Source organism: Pseudopipra pipra, chromosome 5 (assembly GCF_036250125.1).
Source record: "Pseudopipra pipra isolate bDixPip1 chromosome 5, bDixPip1.hap1, whole genome shotgun sequence".
NCBI classification, from domain to species: Eukaryota; Metazoa; Chordata; class Aves; order Passeriformes; family Pipridae; genus Pseudopipra; species Pseudopipra pipra.
In genome coordinates this window covers 14380706-14394915 of record NC_087553.1, presented here as the reverse complement: position 1 = coordinate 14394915, position 14210 = coordinate 14380706, and the positions used below count along the sequence as shown (strand labels likewise).

At 41.9% G+C, this 14210-nt stretch overlaps 1 protein-coding gene across 13 annotated transcripts in view; it reads left to right on the top strand.

The window, feature by feature from the left end:
• WNK1 (WNK lysine deficient protein kinase 1) overlaps positions 1–14210 on the top strand; it is a 102625-nt gene that overhangs the window by 70845 nt on the left and 17570 nt on the right. For 11 of the 13 annotated variants that reach the window (XM_064654583.1, XM_064654592.1, XM_064654585.1 and 8 more), the window contains 10 exons: positions 563–1036; positions 2064–2345; positions 3026–3117; positions 3671–3833; positions 4256–4372; positions 6533–6706; positions 7491–7542; positions 7711–7851; positions 8214–9640; positions 12362–12445. In XM_064654583.1, coding sequence (XP_064510653.1) covers positions 563–1036; positions 2064–2345; positions 3026–3117; positions 3671–3833; positions 4256–4372; positions 6533–6706; positions 7491–7542; positions 7711–7851; positions 8214–9640; positions 12362–12445 — 3006 coding nt within the window. The remainder of the gene's footprint in view (positions 1–562; positions 1037–2063; positions 2346–3025; positions 3118–3670; positions 3834–4255; positions 4373–6532; positions 6707–7490; positions 7543–7710; positions 7852–8213; positions 9641–12361; positions 12446–14210) is intronic. The other 2 variants (XM_064654593.1, XM_064654590.1) reach the window with 2 other exon arrangements.

Genomic DNA, 14210 nt, shown 5'->3' with positions numbered 1-14210 from the left:
TTTGGCTCATATCTCTGTTGAATGTGTGAGCCTTACTTTTGTTTTTAAAATTATTGTTTTGTTGCTTGTTCATCTAAACTGCCTTTCCAGTTGCATCATTTGCTGGCTTTAATTGACATATCCCCTGCCATTCTCTGAATGCTGGCACAGTGGATTTTCATTTTCCTCTGCTTTAGTCCCCATACCCAAAGCTGACAGATTTGTTGAAAGATTTGCACTTCTTTTCTGTAAGAAGGCAGGCCTTGGGTCTGAGGACAGAGTTGAGGGGAATTTGATTCTGTTTATGCACAAATCAGTGCTTCGGGGTATTCGAACGTTGCTCTTTCACCCGCTGTGGGTGTGTTTTAAGAGCCTGTTGAGTTCTTCAAAGGGAAGTGTTGCGAAGAGAGGACCGCTCGGAACTCCAGCCAGCTTCCCAGCCACTCTGCCAACTGTGCTCCCGCCCACTTTAACAGAGTGCTGTAACTTGAATAATGCTTTCTTTGACTAATGTGTAAAAGCTCTGCTTTCCGCAGCCCTGCTTTAAAAAAAAAATCTATCTCTATTTTCTTTACCTCCCCAGCTTCCTGTTTCCCAGCCAGTGTCGATCATCCAAGGCGAGCCTCAATTACCTGTTGCAGCACCTTCTCTCCCTCAGCCTTCAGTTGCCCCATCAGTCCCCATTGGCTCTCATTTTCTACCCATGGGACAGGCCTTGCCAACTTCTGTGGTTCCCCAGTTCCCAGTCTCTCAGTTGCCTGTAGCAGCTCCTCATGTGACAGTGGCTCAGCCAGGTTTCCAGTCACTACCCATTTCAATGGCAGCTGGCATGAATCAGCCATTGCTCACACTGGCAACGTCTGCTGCGGCAACTGCTGTTCCTGTAGGATCAACCGTTGTCCCTAGCCAGCTTCCCACAATGATGCAGCCTGTGGCTCAGCTGCCCAGCCAGGTTCTCCCACAGCTCCTGCAGCCAGCTGTCCAGTCCGTGGGATTGCCAGTCAGCATTGGACAAGCTGCTGAAGCTTCACTTCCTGCTGGAGATGCTCTTTACCAGGTATTGTTGCAAGCCAGCAGACCTCTTCTCCACGTTTTTAGCTGTTCCTTTAAGGTATCAGAGCTAAACTCACTTTTCATAAGAGAGCCATTAAACCACCAACATGAATTCCGTTGTGTGATAAAAACATGCTTTAAGGAGGAGAGGAAAAAAAATGTCCTTGGATACCCTGGTGTTTTGAACTTTACATATTTGGCACTGGAATTTGTCTAAAATGACAGAATCATAGTGCAGGGCGTTGTTCAACCACTGTGTGAAAGGGGACAGCTTTATGTCCAAGAGATCTGTCAATTTGGAGAAGAAGAAAATCAAAACATTTCAACTTCAGAATTGGGAGATGTGTACTGGAAAGAAAATCAATGGCAGCATATTCAACAATGTCAGTGTTTCATTCCAAGTCTGGGAAGGGGTGGGACACGGAATTTCTAGAAATAAGGCAGGCAGCATGGATCTTGAATGTAACGTAAGTACCTGATGCTAGTTGTGAACTGCTTGACTGGTGGGCACAGACTGCTTCAGCTACTTTGTGTGATCACTGTAACAATGGCAACCTGAATAATGACAAAGGTGTTCCTTGTTCCTGGGTCAGCTCATCCTGAGAGGACAGGAAGAACACAAGACTGTTTTTGCTATTAATCTCAAGAATCAGCAGCAGTTTTATAACATCTGAGCAGTAGTTGTTCAGCCTGAAAATTCTTCAAACTCATTTCATGTCTCAGGCTTTAAAGTATTAAGCTACATAGGCAGCTGCGAGAGTTGGGAGATGAAGATTGTTTTGCCTAAGACTTGGAAGTATGAGTGGGAATTTGCTTGTTCAGGCATGGTGACTTGCAAGCTGGCTGCATGAGCAGTTTGCTTCTTTGGGAAGATATTGGGAATGCTTGAATAAGTACAGAAGGTTGGAAGATGCCCCTGGAACTGATGCTTTTTTCTTTTTCTTTTTTTTTTTTTTTTTCATTTCTTTTACTGTCGTGTTTCCTAATTAGCTCTGACATTCACTGACTTGACTCCCCTGTTTCTATTCCAGGGTTTCCCATCGCGGCTGCCATCTCAGTACCCCGGGGACTCGAATGTCACACCTTCCTCTGCTGTGGCTTCTGCCAGCATTCCTTCTGCTGTCCTGTCCCCTCCCTTACCCACAGATGCAATGGCCCAGTCGGGATATCTCGCTCCTGTTGTGCAGCCGTATGGGGAACAGAACGTTCTCGTTTCCATGGGCAGCATAGGAGGACAGGTGCAAGTGCCCCAGCCTCCAGTGAGTTTAGCACAACAGGCCTCATCTGCCTCCTCACAGCAGGCAGCTTTGGAGGTAAATATATGGAATATAATGTAACGATACATTTAGGATGTTTGAATCATGCAGCAGTGTATGTATGTGGGGAACTGATCCGTTCTGTGCTTTTCTTCAGTTGGAAATTAATGTTTCAAATGACCTTTCTCTTACAGCAGAATGTCATGCCAATGTGGGGACCTTGTTGCCACTGGTTGTTCTGTTGGGAAGTGAGTGTGCCATCCTGCAGGCAAACAGCAGTTAACACTTCACTTCTTGCTAGTCCCGTGGAACATTTTTGCCATATCAAAGACAAGCTGCAAATGATAGCCTTTGAGAATCTGTCATTATGCCTATTCCCTGCAGCGTCGTTCTTGCTAGGGAGAATTTGAACTGTCTTCGTGTTCTGCATTGGCTTGCCTTTTGCACATTCTGTTAGTAAGACCGGGACTGCATGGCAAACTGTAGTGACATGTAGAAGTAGAAAGGACGGCTGACTTCCTCTCCTCACCCCTCCCCAGATGATGTTTTGCTTCACTGCAGTTTGCTCTAGAATCTTTTGTAAATTAGAGCTGTCTAGATGCCAGCTGTTTAAAGTTCTAAAAAGGCAGAGCTTTTAGCTTTACAGCTGGTTTGGGAGTAAGTTTGAAAGACTGCTGGGTTACCTGAGGAGGAGCTGTATTCTTTGGGGGGTTCTTGATGTAGGTTTCTGTCCATAGGGTTCTCAGGGAGTCTCACAAACTGCTTCTTCAGAGACTCTTCCAGCAACACAGCCTGCTCAGTCTACCCCTTTGGCTTCCTCTATGGATAGGTAAGCATTGCTTTCTTTAAATTATGCTTCCATGTGTGATCTTGAGGTATACTTTTTCACCAGGGATTTTTTTTTTCACTAAGGGTGTTCTTTAGGATGTGAGGAGATAAACTTCCCAGAGAAAAAAATAAGAGTTATGAGAGGTGGAGTAAGTTTTGATTTATGGCTGGATATGGAGGGAATAAATAGGATTGTCTGTAGTGATTTAACTTATAGTCCATTTTTATTTTTCATGTCCAGTGGATCATAAAAGATGTTTTTCTGTCCTTTTGACACTTAAACAGAACTCAGACTCCAAATAGCTTGAAGACATATTCAGAAGATAGATTTGTACAACTCAGCTTGCGAGAGGTGTAGCGAAATAATTGCTGTTAGGGTTGCTTGAGTAGAATTTCTAAGTGTTGACAGGACTCTTTTCCTCTAGTCTGAGATTACACCCATCTACTGCTGTCCAGAAGAGAATATCATCTGGTGGGTTAAACTGTATTGTTGCAGTTCTGGAATGCATGGATACAAATGTAAAGTTACCTTTTTCTTTTTTTTTTTTTTCCAGTGCACATTCTGATGTTGCTTCAGGATTGAGTGATGGCAACGAGAATGTCCCAACTTCTAGTGGAAGGCATGAGGGGAGGACGGCGAAACGGCACATGCGGAGGTCTGTCCGCAGTCGCTCTCGCCATGAGAAGACTGCTAGGCCAAAACTGAGAATTCTAAATGTGAGTATTTCTTATTTTAGTGACAGTTCAGTAGTGAGCCTCTAAAACACTTATTTCCTTCGAGGAATGTGTGTCTTCTGCAGTCTTGTTCCTTGCTCCCTACTCCCTGAGCATGCAAGCTATCCAGTGTATTTCTTTTGCTTCTGGAGTCACCATTCCAAATGTTATCTGCTAAGAGCTTTTTGGACCACTGTATCTGGCAAAATTGGCTTGCTTAGCTACCAGTGGTTCCACAGACTGTTCCAGAATATTTGATGTATCCTCAGACAAAAATGATGCTGTACATGGCACCACTTATTAGACTGGAAAGAGAGAACAAGTTTGTGTTATACCAACACTGTTGGTTTGTTTCAATGAACTTTTAAAGAAAAAGCCTTAGATTCTTGTGCTTTTGGTTTGAAGTACTCTTTTCTTTGCTTTAGGTTTCGAACAAAGGTGATCGGGTAGTGGAGTGCCAGCTAGAGACACACAATCGGAAAATGGTTACTTTCAAATTTGATTTGGATGGTGATAACCCTGAGGAAATAGCTTCAATTATGGTAAGATATATTTTAGAGATGTAGAATTGAATCTGGTCTGACTTATTTTTTTCTTGTGTTTCAGAGTTGCTCTTCCAGGTAGTATGGTGTATGTTCACCTTGTTGGTACACAAGCACAACTAGAAACTCTGGGCACAGAGTGGTATACCTGACTGACAGTTAATATTGCATGCACAATTCACATGACAATTTTTCAGGTTTTACCTTGGAATTGAGGTTTTATCAAGTAAATTTGCATCTGGTTTTTTGCAGTCTAATTTTTTTTAAAACAGCAAACAACTTTCTGGAAGTGTCAGGTTAAAAAAAATTCTGGTTTGTTTTCTAGGAGCAAACATTGCTAGGTCTTTAAAACTTATTCCTACATTTTGAGTGTTTTGCCATTGTTCTCAACTAAAATGGGAAGGTTCTGCCCTTGAAGTAAGAATGGGAATCACTTTCTGGTTTCTGAAAGTCTGTAGTGACTGATGCTGCTTTTGTCTTTCTCAAAGAAAAAAAACCTCTCCGTTCAATGTATGATGGACAAGCATATAAAATAATTCACCCTGTAGAGATACATTTAAGTGAGAGTGTAGCATGGACTAGCACACCTTTCTTGTTTTTTTTATTTAAACTGTTTTTGGTCTGGTACAGTCTAAATGAAACAGAGATTGTTTTAAGTGTTAGTGAAGTGAGGAAGGATGACAAAATGCAGTATCTTTTGCCACCCTCTTGGGTACCTCTGTTGGTGTGTGCTGGATTCATACCTGTCAAAAGAAACCAAACCAGTGATATGGGAGAAATAATCTTTCTGTGACTAATGGCTTTTTAAGAAAGAGGAAGAAGTTGGTTTTTGGCTGAATACATGTATTGACACTGTAAACAAGTCAATAACATAAAGTCAAGTGCCAAGAAATACACAGATGTCTATCTTTACCTCATACCTGAAGTGATTCTATATAGGAATAAAAGAGTATATTTGATTTTAAAAGAAACCAAAAATCTAAACGAACAAAATGAAAACAAGCACACACAGCTCAAGCAACAAACCCCACAGTATTTGAAGATGAGTAGGAGCAAAATAAGTGAACTGTGCATCCAAAATGCAGTCACATAGTTGAAACTGTGCAATGTAAATTAGACATCTGAATCTGAAATATTGTGCTCGTGGGTTTCTTGTTGAATATTGAGGAAACTTTTGACTGTAAGACTTTATGGTTTCTTTTTAATCATTATGCTGTCAGGTGTACCCCATATAGATACTTGTCATTCCTCAACTTAAAACACTGAAGGTTCCTTTAACTAGTAAGTTTGCTGCATTGCAGAGGGAGATAAAAGCAGCCATCACGCTTGACTTTCCTTTCTCTGAACCAGCATCCCAGAAACTTGATGTAGATGCAATGTCTCAAACTTTACCTCTAAGGCAGTTTCTCTCTCTTTTCCAGCCGAGATACTGTGACTGACAGCTTTGCTTCTGTTTCACAGACTGTCTCTGCGAGCTTTACCATGCGTAATTTCAGGAGACAGAATATTCTCCTGGGTCAGACCAAACCAAAAATGTCTTTCTAAATGTCACATATGCTTGTTTAAGCTAATTTTCTCCAGTATAAGCAGCAGAAGGTATTTTCATAAAGCAGGTATGGTGTATTGAAACTAGGTGGGCTGAGCAGTCTTCCTTTTCCTGTATTTGGAACGTAATTAATACTGGCTTTTATGTACGACAGCCAGACTTTAAATTAGTGATGTGCAACCTGCGTAGAGTAGAAGTTGTATGGAAAGAGAGAAGCACAGAACACATCTTGAAATACAGACTTTTCAATTTCTTTTATGTTATAGTTCCCTTTAAATGTGGCTCTTAATGCACATTACATTAGACAGGAGGAACTGCAGTAAGATAAGGCTGCTAATTTTAAATCTCCCTGTGCTAAGCAAAGACTGAGGTGACAGTTTGATGAAGAATTGAGATTGAATGTTGTTCCACAGCAAAGATTAAACCAGGGCAAATACTTCTGTGCTGGAGATAATTTTAGAAAGAATTGTTTTTCTCTAAGGTGTCACCATCTTTGTCTTCTGCAGAACAGCAAAGGAAGGACAAACATTAGCACTAAGAGCAAATTACCGTTATTCAATGTCCTGTTTTGAAATCATTTGTAGAAAATGAATGTTGTTTTGTTCTCTTTACAGGTGCAGAATGAGTTTATTTTAGCAACAGAGAGAGACTCATTCGTAGAACAGGTACGAGAGATTATTGAGAAAGCAGATGAAATGCTAAGTGAGGATGCAAGCGTGGAGCCAGAAGGTGATCAGGGTTTGGAGAGCATGCAGACAAAAGATGATGGCTTCTTTCCAGGGTCGCAGGTATGTAAAGGACAGATTGCCTTAGCTTTTTGCATTTTCCATTTTGGGTGATATGGCTTTGTGAGTAGAGCTAGTTAGATACAGCAACTTTCTTTCATGAGAGATATCAGAGATTAATAATTAAATGAAAACACAAACAGAGAAAGCTTTGTATCAGTGAGTGCCTAAAATTCACTTAGAAAGCTAAATAACAGAACTCTTACTTTTTGGTGTGTTTGAAGACTTCTGAAGCTGCTGAATCTCCTAACAGTCCACTAAACAGACAGTCTTAAATGCTGAGGCTTCTTGGATTTGAGATTATTGTGAGGTAGGACAGTAAAATCCCCAACCCTGTGCTGCTCACTAAACACTGAGAGCCTGGACTCAGGCCCTCTACCCCCTGCAATACTAAGAGATTGGATAGCTCAGTTAGGAAACACAGGTTTTGAAACTGGTTGCTGGGAATAAGATGGGGTGACATTTCCTGAATCTCTGCCTTAATTATACCCAAAAACGGTTTGAAACGTCTGTTTATCTGTGGAATGTTTAAGAAAATCAGTTGGTCTACCTGTTAACAAGCAAATGTTTAGATCAATTTGTTACATTGATGGTCTCTAAGCTGAGAAGCTCTAAAACCACTGTAGCTGACATTTATCTGGGCAGAATTCCTCTAGTTCGGTGATGGTGCTTGGGTCCAAGGTACTACTTCTCTTAAATGCCCACGTTTCAGTCAGCTAGCATTTTAAGAACTATCTTGTGGGTTTCTGTTTCAGAATAGAAGTTTAAACTTTATCTTACTTTACAGAAATTAGAGTTCAAACAGCCAGATCCTACATCTTCCATGCCACAAAGAATAGGTAAGTCTTTTGTGATTATTTTGTTTTTTCCCAACAGTTACCTTTTTCTGTTTCAGCGGATGGGTGCAGCCAAGTTTTTTATTTTGTATGATGGAGTGCACATTCCGTATTGCAGGTTATGTATTTAGTTACTGCCAGTGTCTAAACTTCTGACTTCTTTCTGTTTAGGGGTCCCTTCTAGCTCCTTTACCCAGGTTGTCCATTCTGCGGGAAGACGGTTTATTGTCAGCCCTGTCCCTGAGAGTCGGTTAAAAGAACAGGGCTTTTTCACCTCTGCTGTTTCTGGAGGAAGCGAAACTTCAGATATGGGTAAGTTGTCTAAACTCTTAAAAGCTGATGGCTAAGACATGCTCATCAAAACTGAAGTTAGCTAGCTAAACTGTTCCTAAAGACCTCTTGAAGTACTTGGGGAAGTAAGGAACTGTCTGTGCTGGTGAGAAGTGATCGTAGTTTAGGTCATATTGTACTGGATTCTTAGCAAAAAAATTCTGATGCATTTTCTGCAAGACTGAAACCTTAAATTCTGTATTTTAAGGTAAGCTTGGATTTGTGTGTTTTATTTTGGTTTTTTTTTAGTGATGCTAAGAGGCAAATGTGGTCTTAGTTTAGTTATAGACAATAATACTGTAATGAGCTTTTCCAAGTGGACTGATAATTTTATGTTTTTCCAGTTGCTGCATCTCCAGTACATGGGCCTGGAATGAATCTCTCCCACTCAGCATCATCACTGAGCTTGCAGCAAGCTTTCTCTGAGATGGGGCATGCTCAGATGACAGAGGGACCTAGTACAGCTCCTCCAGTGTTCAACCAAACAGTACCACCATTTCCACCTGCACTTTCTAGCATGGCGGGCAGTGGTGCAACTCCTGCATCTGTCGCTGCTTCTTCAATATCTGTTTCCTCCAGCACTGGTGTTTCTCTTCCAGAATCTGTTACTTTGCCTTCGGAAAATGCAGCTGTTGGAGCTGCACCAAGCACAAGTGTGCCAAGCTCTGTTTCTCCACCTCCAGCCTCACAATCTGGACAGCAATCAACTGGTGTCACTTCCAGTGTGAGCGCCCCTGCTTCTTTCTCCTTATCTACCACATCCCAGCCCGCTCAACCAGTAACTGGAGATATTGCCCCCAGTATCAGCACACCATCGTCCTTGGCACTGCCATCTACCCAGGTTCCTGGTGTCACTGGTCTTGGTGTCGTTGCACCAACTGTGACATCTCAGTCTACTCCTCAGATTGTAAGTAGTATGGCAGCACCACAGACATCCATTGCCCTGTCTCTGGCTCAGAACATGGCTTTGCAGCTTCCTCACCTTAGTAGCAGTGGCTCTGTGTGCAGTCTGGCAGAAACAACAGTTGTAAGCGCTCCACAGTCACTACCTGAGAGTGGGCAGTCTCTGGCTACATCGCATCCCTGCAGTGCAGCTGGCTTGTCTCTTCCAATCTCTGCACCTTTGTCATCCTCAGTAGCATCAAGCATATGTGGTTCAGTCGCTCAGCCAGTGATCCATCCCTTACTCGTCCCGTCAGGAATTACATCAACACCTGTCCTGCCCCAGATTTCAGGTGCAACACCCATGTTGCCCCAGGTTCCCTTGCCTGGTGTCTTGCCGCAACCAGTCACTAACTTGCCTGCCGTTCAGCAGACTTTGATACATAGCCAGCCTCAACCAGCTCCGTTACCCAACCAGCCTCACGTTCACTGTCTGGAGGCTGATGCTGATGCTCAATCTAAAGCTCCTGGTATTGATGACATAAAGACCCTGGAAGAAAAGCTACGCTCTCTCTTCAGTGAGCATGGTAATGTGGGAACAGTGCATCCTTCAGTATCTCTGGAGACATCGCTGGTGATGGAAACGACAGTTGTTCCTGGGATACCAACCACTGCTGTGGCACCAACTAAACCCCTGACATCCATTAGCACTTGTATACCTCCAAGCAGTTTGCCTCTTGGACCAACTGGCTTGCCAGTGCTGACTCCAGCTGCCACTCCCGGGCAAGGGATCACCCCAGTGAGCTACATTTCGGCGCCAAGCAGCATTGCGACAGCAGCAGTGAAACCAGGGACCTCTCCTTCCAAGCCCCCCCTTAGCAGGGTACCGGTAAGAAATGCAATGTTTGTGTGAATGTTCAGCTGTTGTAGGAAACCGCCTTCTTGAGCAGAATCCTTGTTATAAAGCAAAATGCTTATTCAGGCAGAGGTGGCTTCATTTAATGTAGTATTGAAAGTTTTATGCTCTGGTGGTTTTCATGTATCCCAAGAGGTGTTTTGTTTTGTCCCTATCAGGGAAAAAAAAGAAGTCCAGTTCTGTAGTGTGCTTCTGAGAGAGGTCTCTGGTGTCACTGTTAGTTTTTCCTAGTCCTAAACCACAAAGAGTAAAGCAACTGTGATTTGTTTTATGTGTTTATTTTTTTTCTTGATTTTTTTTTTTCAAATAGAATTTTGTAGGATTGCTTTAAATAGCTTTTTATCTTGTACACAATGACTAGAATGAGATGAAGTGGTTATATAATTCACAAAGTGGTCAGGATAGCTTAGCTTTGCTTCCTGTCATTAGCCTGCTCCTTGCAGGCAAGGGTAAACCTGACTGAATTTTTTTTTAAGTCCTGTGCTGCTTATGTGGTGCCTGGATACTGTTTTCCTTTCAAATTTTAGATTTGTGAAAGCAGGATTTTGAGAAGTTTAAAAGATATCTGAAACAAAACTCTTTTGTTGGTTTGAATTGTGCTCTAGAAGCAAACATTTTCATAAAGAGATAGTAGTGACTTAGAATAACAACTTGGGAGGTGTTGTGGAGGTTGTTACCTGCTTGCTAGCCATATATATCAATATGTGAAATTAAACTACTTATTTTCTCTTAAATGGCTCTCCATATTGGGAGACAGCCCATTTCAGTATTTTAAGCTCTTGGTAACCCTTTCCTTAAATGGAGAAGTAGCTCTTAAATGAAAATAGATTGAAGAAACTTTCAGGTGTTTAACAACCCCAAAACTTTAATACTCACTTCTTTCTGTTTCTGTAACATTGTTTTCCACTCACCAACACTTAGTGTTGGTCATCTTTAGCTGGCCTTGCTGTTAACCAGTTTCAGGCCATTCAAACTGAGCTAATGCTCCCAATAACTCCATTCATTAGCAGTCTTTCCCATGTACTCTTTGTATTCAAAGAAAGTAGAATATTTCTGCTGTCAAGGAGTTGGGAATATGTGCCAAGGAAGTTGGTAGGGAAATCTGGACATGAAGGCATTCATTAATACTTAAATGAAATTGAGAATTAGAAAAGAAAGATTAGAAAATAATAGAAAGTGATATCCATTCAGGAGCAGTTAAAAACTTGCTAATTGCAAACCTGTAATTGCAAAGGCTTGGGTTTAAATGTAATAAATGTTAGGGAGTTTTTGATTGTCCCTTTTAGAAAACCTACCTCCTCTTTGAAGTTTTTACTTATAACTTAGTTTGGTTTTTTTCAAAGCTTACTTTTAGTTTCACTTTCCGTGTTGTTACTTAATTTTAAGGAGCTTATTGCTTTAGTTTTCAGGGGTTTGCTAAGCTCTGTATTTTATTCTGTTTGTGGCCAAGCTGTTAACCTGGACAGTTTAAATGTGTTTTGACTTGTCTTACAAATGCATTTGAAGTATGTTTTGCCTCTTATTTACAAACTAAATGATGAAGTTACCACAGCTTAAAAATTAATCATGCCTTAGAACAGGTAATATCTGGTGTGTTTCTTAGTGTGCAAAAATGTTGAGCTAAGGCAACTTGGCCTAGTTCCTGCTGAAACATTTTTGAGAGGATAGATAAGTATGGGATGTACCTTCACCAGGCAGTTACTACTGCAGTGTGAACCATTGTTAAGTTGTGGTAACACACTGCAAGCTGGAACTGGTTCTGCTGCTTGAGGCCTGGGGTAGACTTTGGGCCAGTTACCCATATCCATCAGTCACTGTCACACAAGGGCAGACAGCTGTCCAGTGCTGGAACTCACCAGGCAAACCTCACATCATGGTCAGGCCTCAAGATGACAGCTGGGAATAAGAACTGCAAATTGTGTAATGGGTCACTTAATTCCTAGAACTTCCCACTTCCCTAACAATGGAAATGACTAACTGGAATGTACTGTCTGACCTGGTGGGGAGGCTTTGATGCCTTCTTCTAACCTTTCCAGTCTCTCTAACCTCCTTTACGTAACCTGGATGACTTCTCCCTACCCAGATGCATGGCCTGGTCATCTTCTGTGGGTCATCAACACACTTCAGTTCAAAAAGTAGTGATGGATCAAAAGATGGTGTGAGAGCTCTATAAATCTGTTTCTCAACAAGTGGAGACATCCTCAGGCACTGACAGTTCCTGTTCCCAAGTCACATTGCTTGGAATAATGTGCCAGAAGCACGTAGCTTGCAGTTTCTAATGGAAAGTTAACACAGATCTGTTGTAAGGAGACTGAGTGCCTTCTTGCACCATTTATAAATTAAGCTTCTTGGAAATTTAATTGCTTTTTGGAAGAATTATTTTAGCATTTCTTGCAGACTTGAAAGTAATATCCCCAAGATACTTAGTTCCTGGACACAGCAGCTTGTTTAAACTGGAAATTGCGGCTGCTCAAAGGTAATCTGGATTATAAAATAAAACCAAAGCAAACAACTTCCCCCAACTTTGTTTCAAAAATACCTAAAAACTCTATATGCTAACTCTGCCAGGAGGAAGTCTCTACAGAAAAAAATGTTAAGGCTTCTGTTGTATGACATGACTGACTGTAGCTTGGTATCTGATCCCTCTGTTGTTCCCTGTCTGATGGACGCGCGTTTCCTCTTCGTTATCCATAGGTGCTACCAGTAGGTTCTGAACTTCCAGCTGGCACTCCATCCAGTGAGCCGCTGCCACCTTTTCCAGGACCTTCACTAACTCAGGTGCTACACAACTTGGCAGATTGTATCTGCTGCTTTTCCTGTCGAAGAGCATGTTGCAATTAAACTCTCCATTGCATGTTATTAATGTCCTTGTTTTTCTTTTCTTTTGACTGAGTAACCCCTTTTGTGTAACTGTAGTAGCAGCCAGAGTCACTTCAGCACTGGGTATGAGCAGCCTGGTCTAGTGGGAGGTGTCCCTGCCCATGGCAGGGGGTTGGAACTGGATGATCTTGGAGGTCCCTTCCAACCCAAACCACTCTGTGGTTCTGTGTAACTTGCCCTTCAGAGTGCTGTACCCAGTGTCTGAAGTACAGGAACAGTTGATCAGTCTCAGCATTTTTTTAGTGTGTAAACCTGAACTTCAAAGGTGTTTAAGAAAAATAAAATAACACAGGTGAGTGTGTGCATAAAACTTGAACCTATTTTCTTCTTGAAAAAAGTATAGTAGCAAAATAATACGGGAAACTATGTATTGCAATTAAATGTTTATGAAAGTGAAAAATTGCTAGCTTTGTAAATTCCTCATGGGCTCCTGGGGCTTCATTTTTTTTTTTTTTTTGGTGGTTGTTACTCCACTCTGATTTCACTGGGCTTTCAGATTTGAAAAGGTTTTTGAAGCTCCTGATCATATACATAATTTGAGTGTAACAGGGACTTCCCTTGCACAAATTTTGTCCTTGTATACAATAGTTAGCTTGGATATTTTGGATGTAAATGGTAGTGCCAAGCAATAGGACAAGAGGCAATGGCAGAAACTGATGCAGAGGAAGTTCCACCTGAACATGAGGAAGAACTTCTTTACTGTGCAGGTGACCAAGCACTGTAACAGATTGTCCAGAGAGTTTGTGGAGTGTCCTTCACTGGATATTCCAGGACCATCTGGACACAATCCTGTGCCGTGTGCTCTGGGACAGCCCTGCTGCAGGGAGGTGGGACCAGATGACCCACTGTGGTCCCTTCCACCCTGACCCATTGTGTGACACTGTGTGGTTTGCACAGCTGAGGCAGATGATGTCTGAAGTTGGAAGGGAAAAAGCTCATTCAACTGAGTTCTTTCACAAAAGTAACTCACTTTTACAGCTTGATCTTAAAGCCATAGGCCCTATTCCTGCCCTGTGAGTAATCAAGAAATGGGTATCTTCTTTCTCAAACTGAGCAAGAAGCTGCATTAATGTAGCTGAATGGCTTATGAGTTGTTAGCAAGCAACACTGGTTTCCCCCCTGCCCCCTCCACCGGCCCTCAACTTGTAGAGGCAGAAGCTGGTTTATGTCTTTCAGTCGGTTCTCTCTGAAGCATGGTTTTGCTAAAGGAGAAACTACAACAGTTTGGTGATAATTCTTACCTGAGTTCTTGCTGTGAGCAGATATCAAATGGATCAGGAGGCAGGTGGTTTAAATCAGTCATACTAAGTTCGAAGTCCTTTTTATTTTCATTGCTTTAAACTCAGTGTGTTAGTAACATTTTCCCCCAAACTCAAAAGCACTTGCAGCCGCTTCTATGACTCAAGCCACTGTGCCACTGCAAAAGGCTTCTTCCTGTAAGTCAGAGGTATTTCTGGCAGGATCTGTGGCATGGAAGAGGCACAAATATAGATCCTTTGCTTCTTGTCCTTTGCAAACAACTTACCTAATTTCACTTCTCATTTGAACTCTGAAGGCTTGTCTAGGAGCGAGACAAAATTGGAGGAGACCAACTGGATCAAATCTAATTGACTGTTAAGAGCATTTGCTGCTATCATATAATACTATCTGGAAAATTACTGGC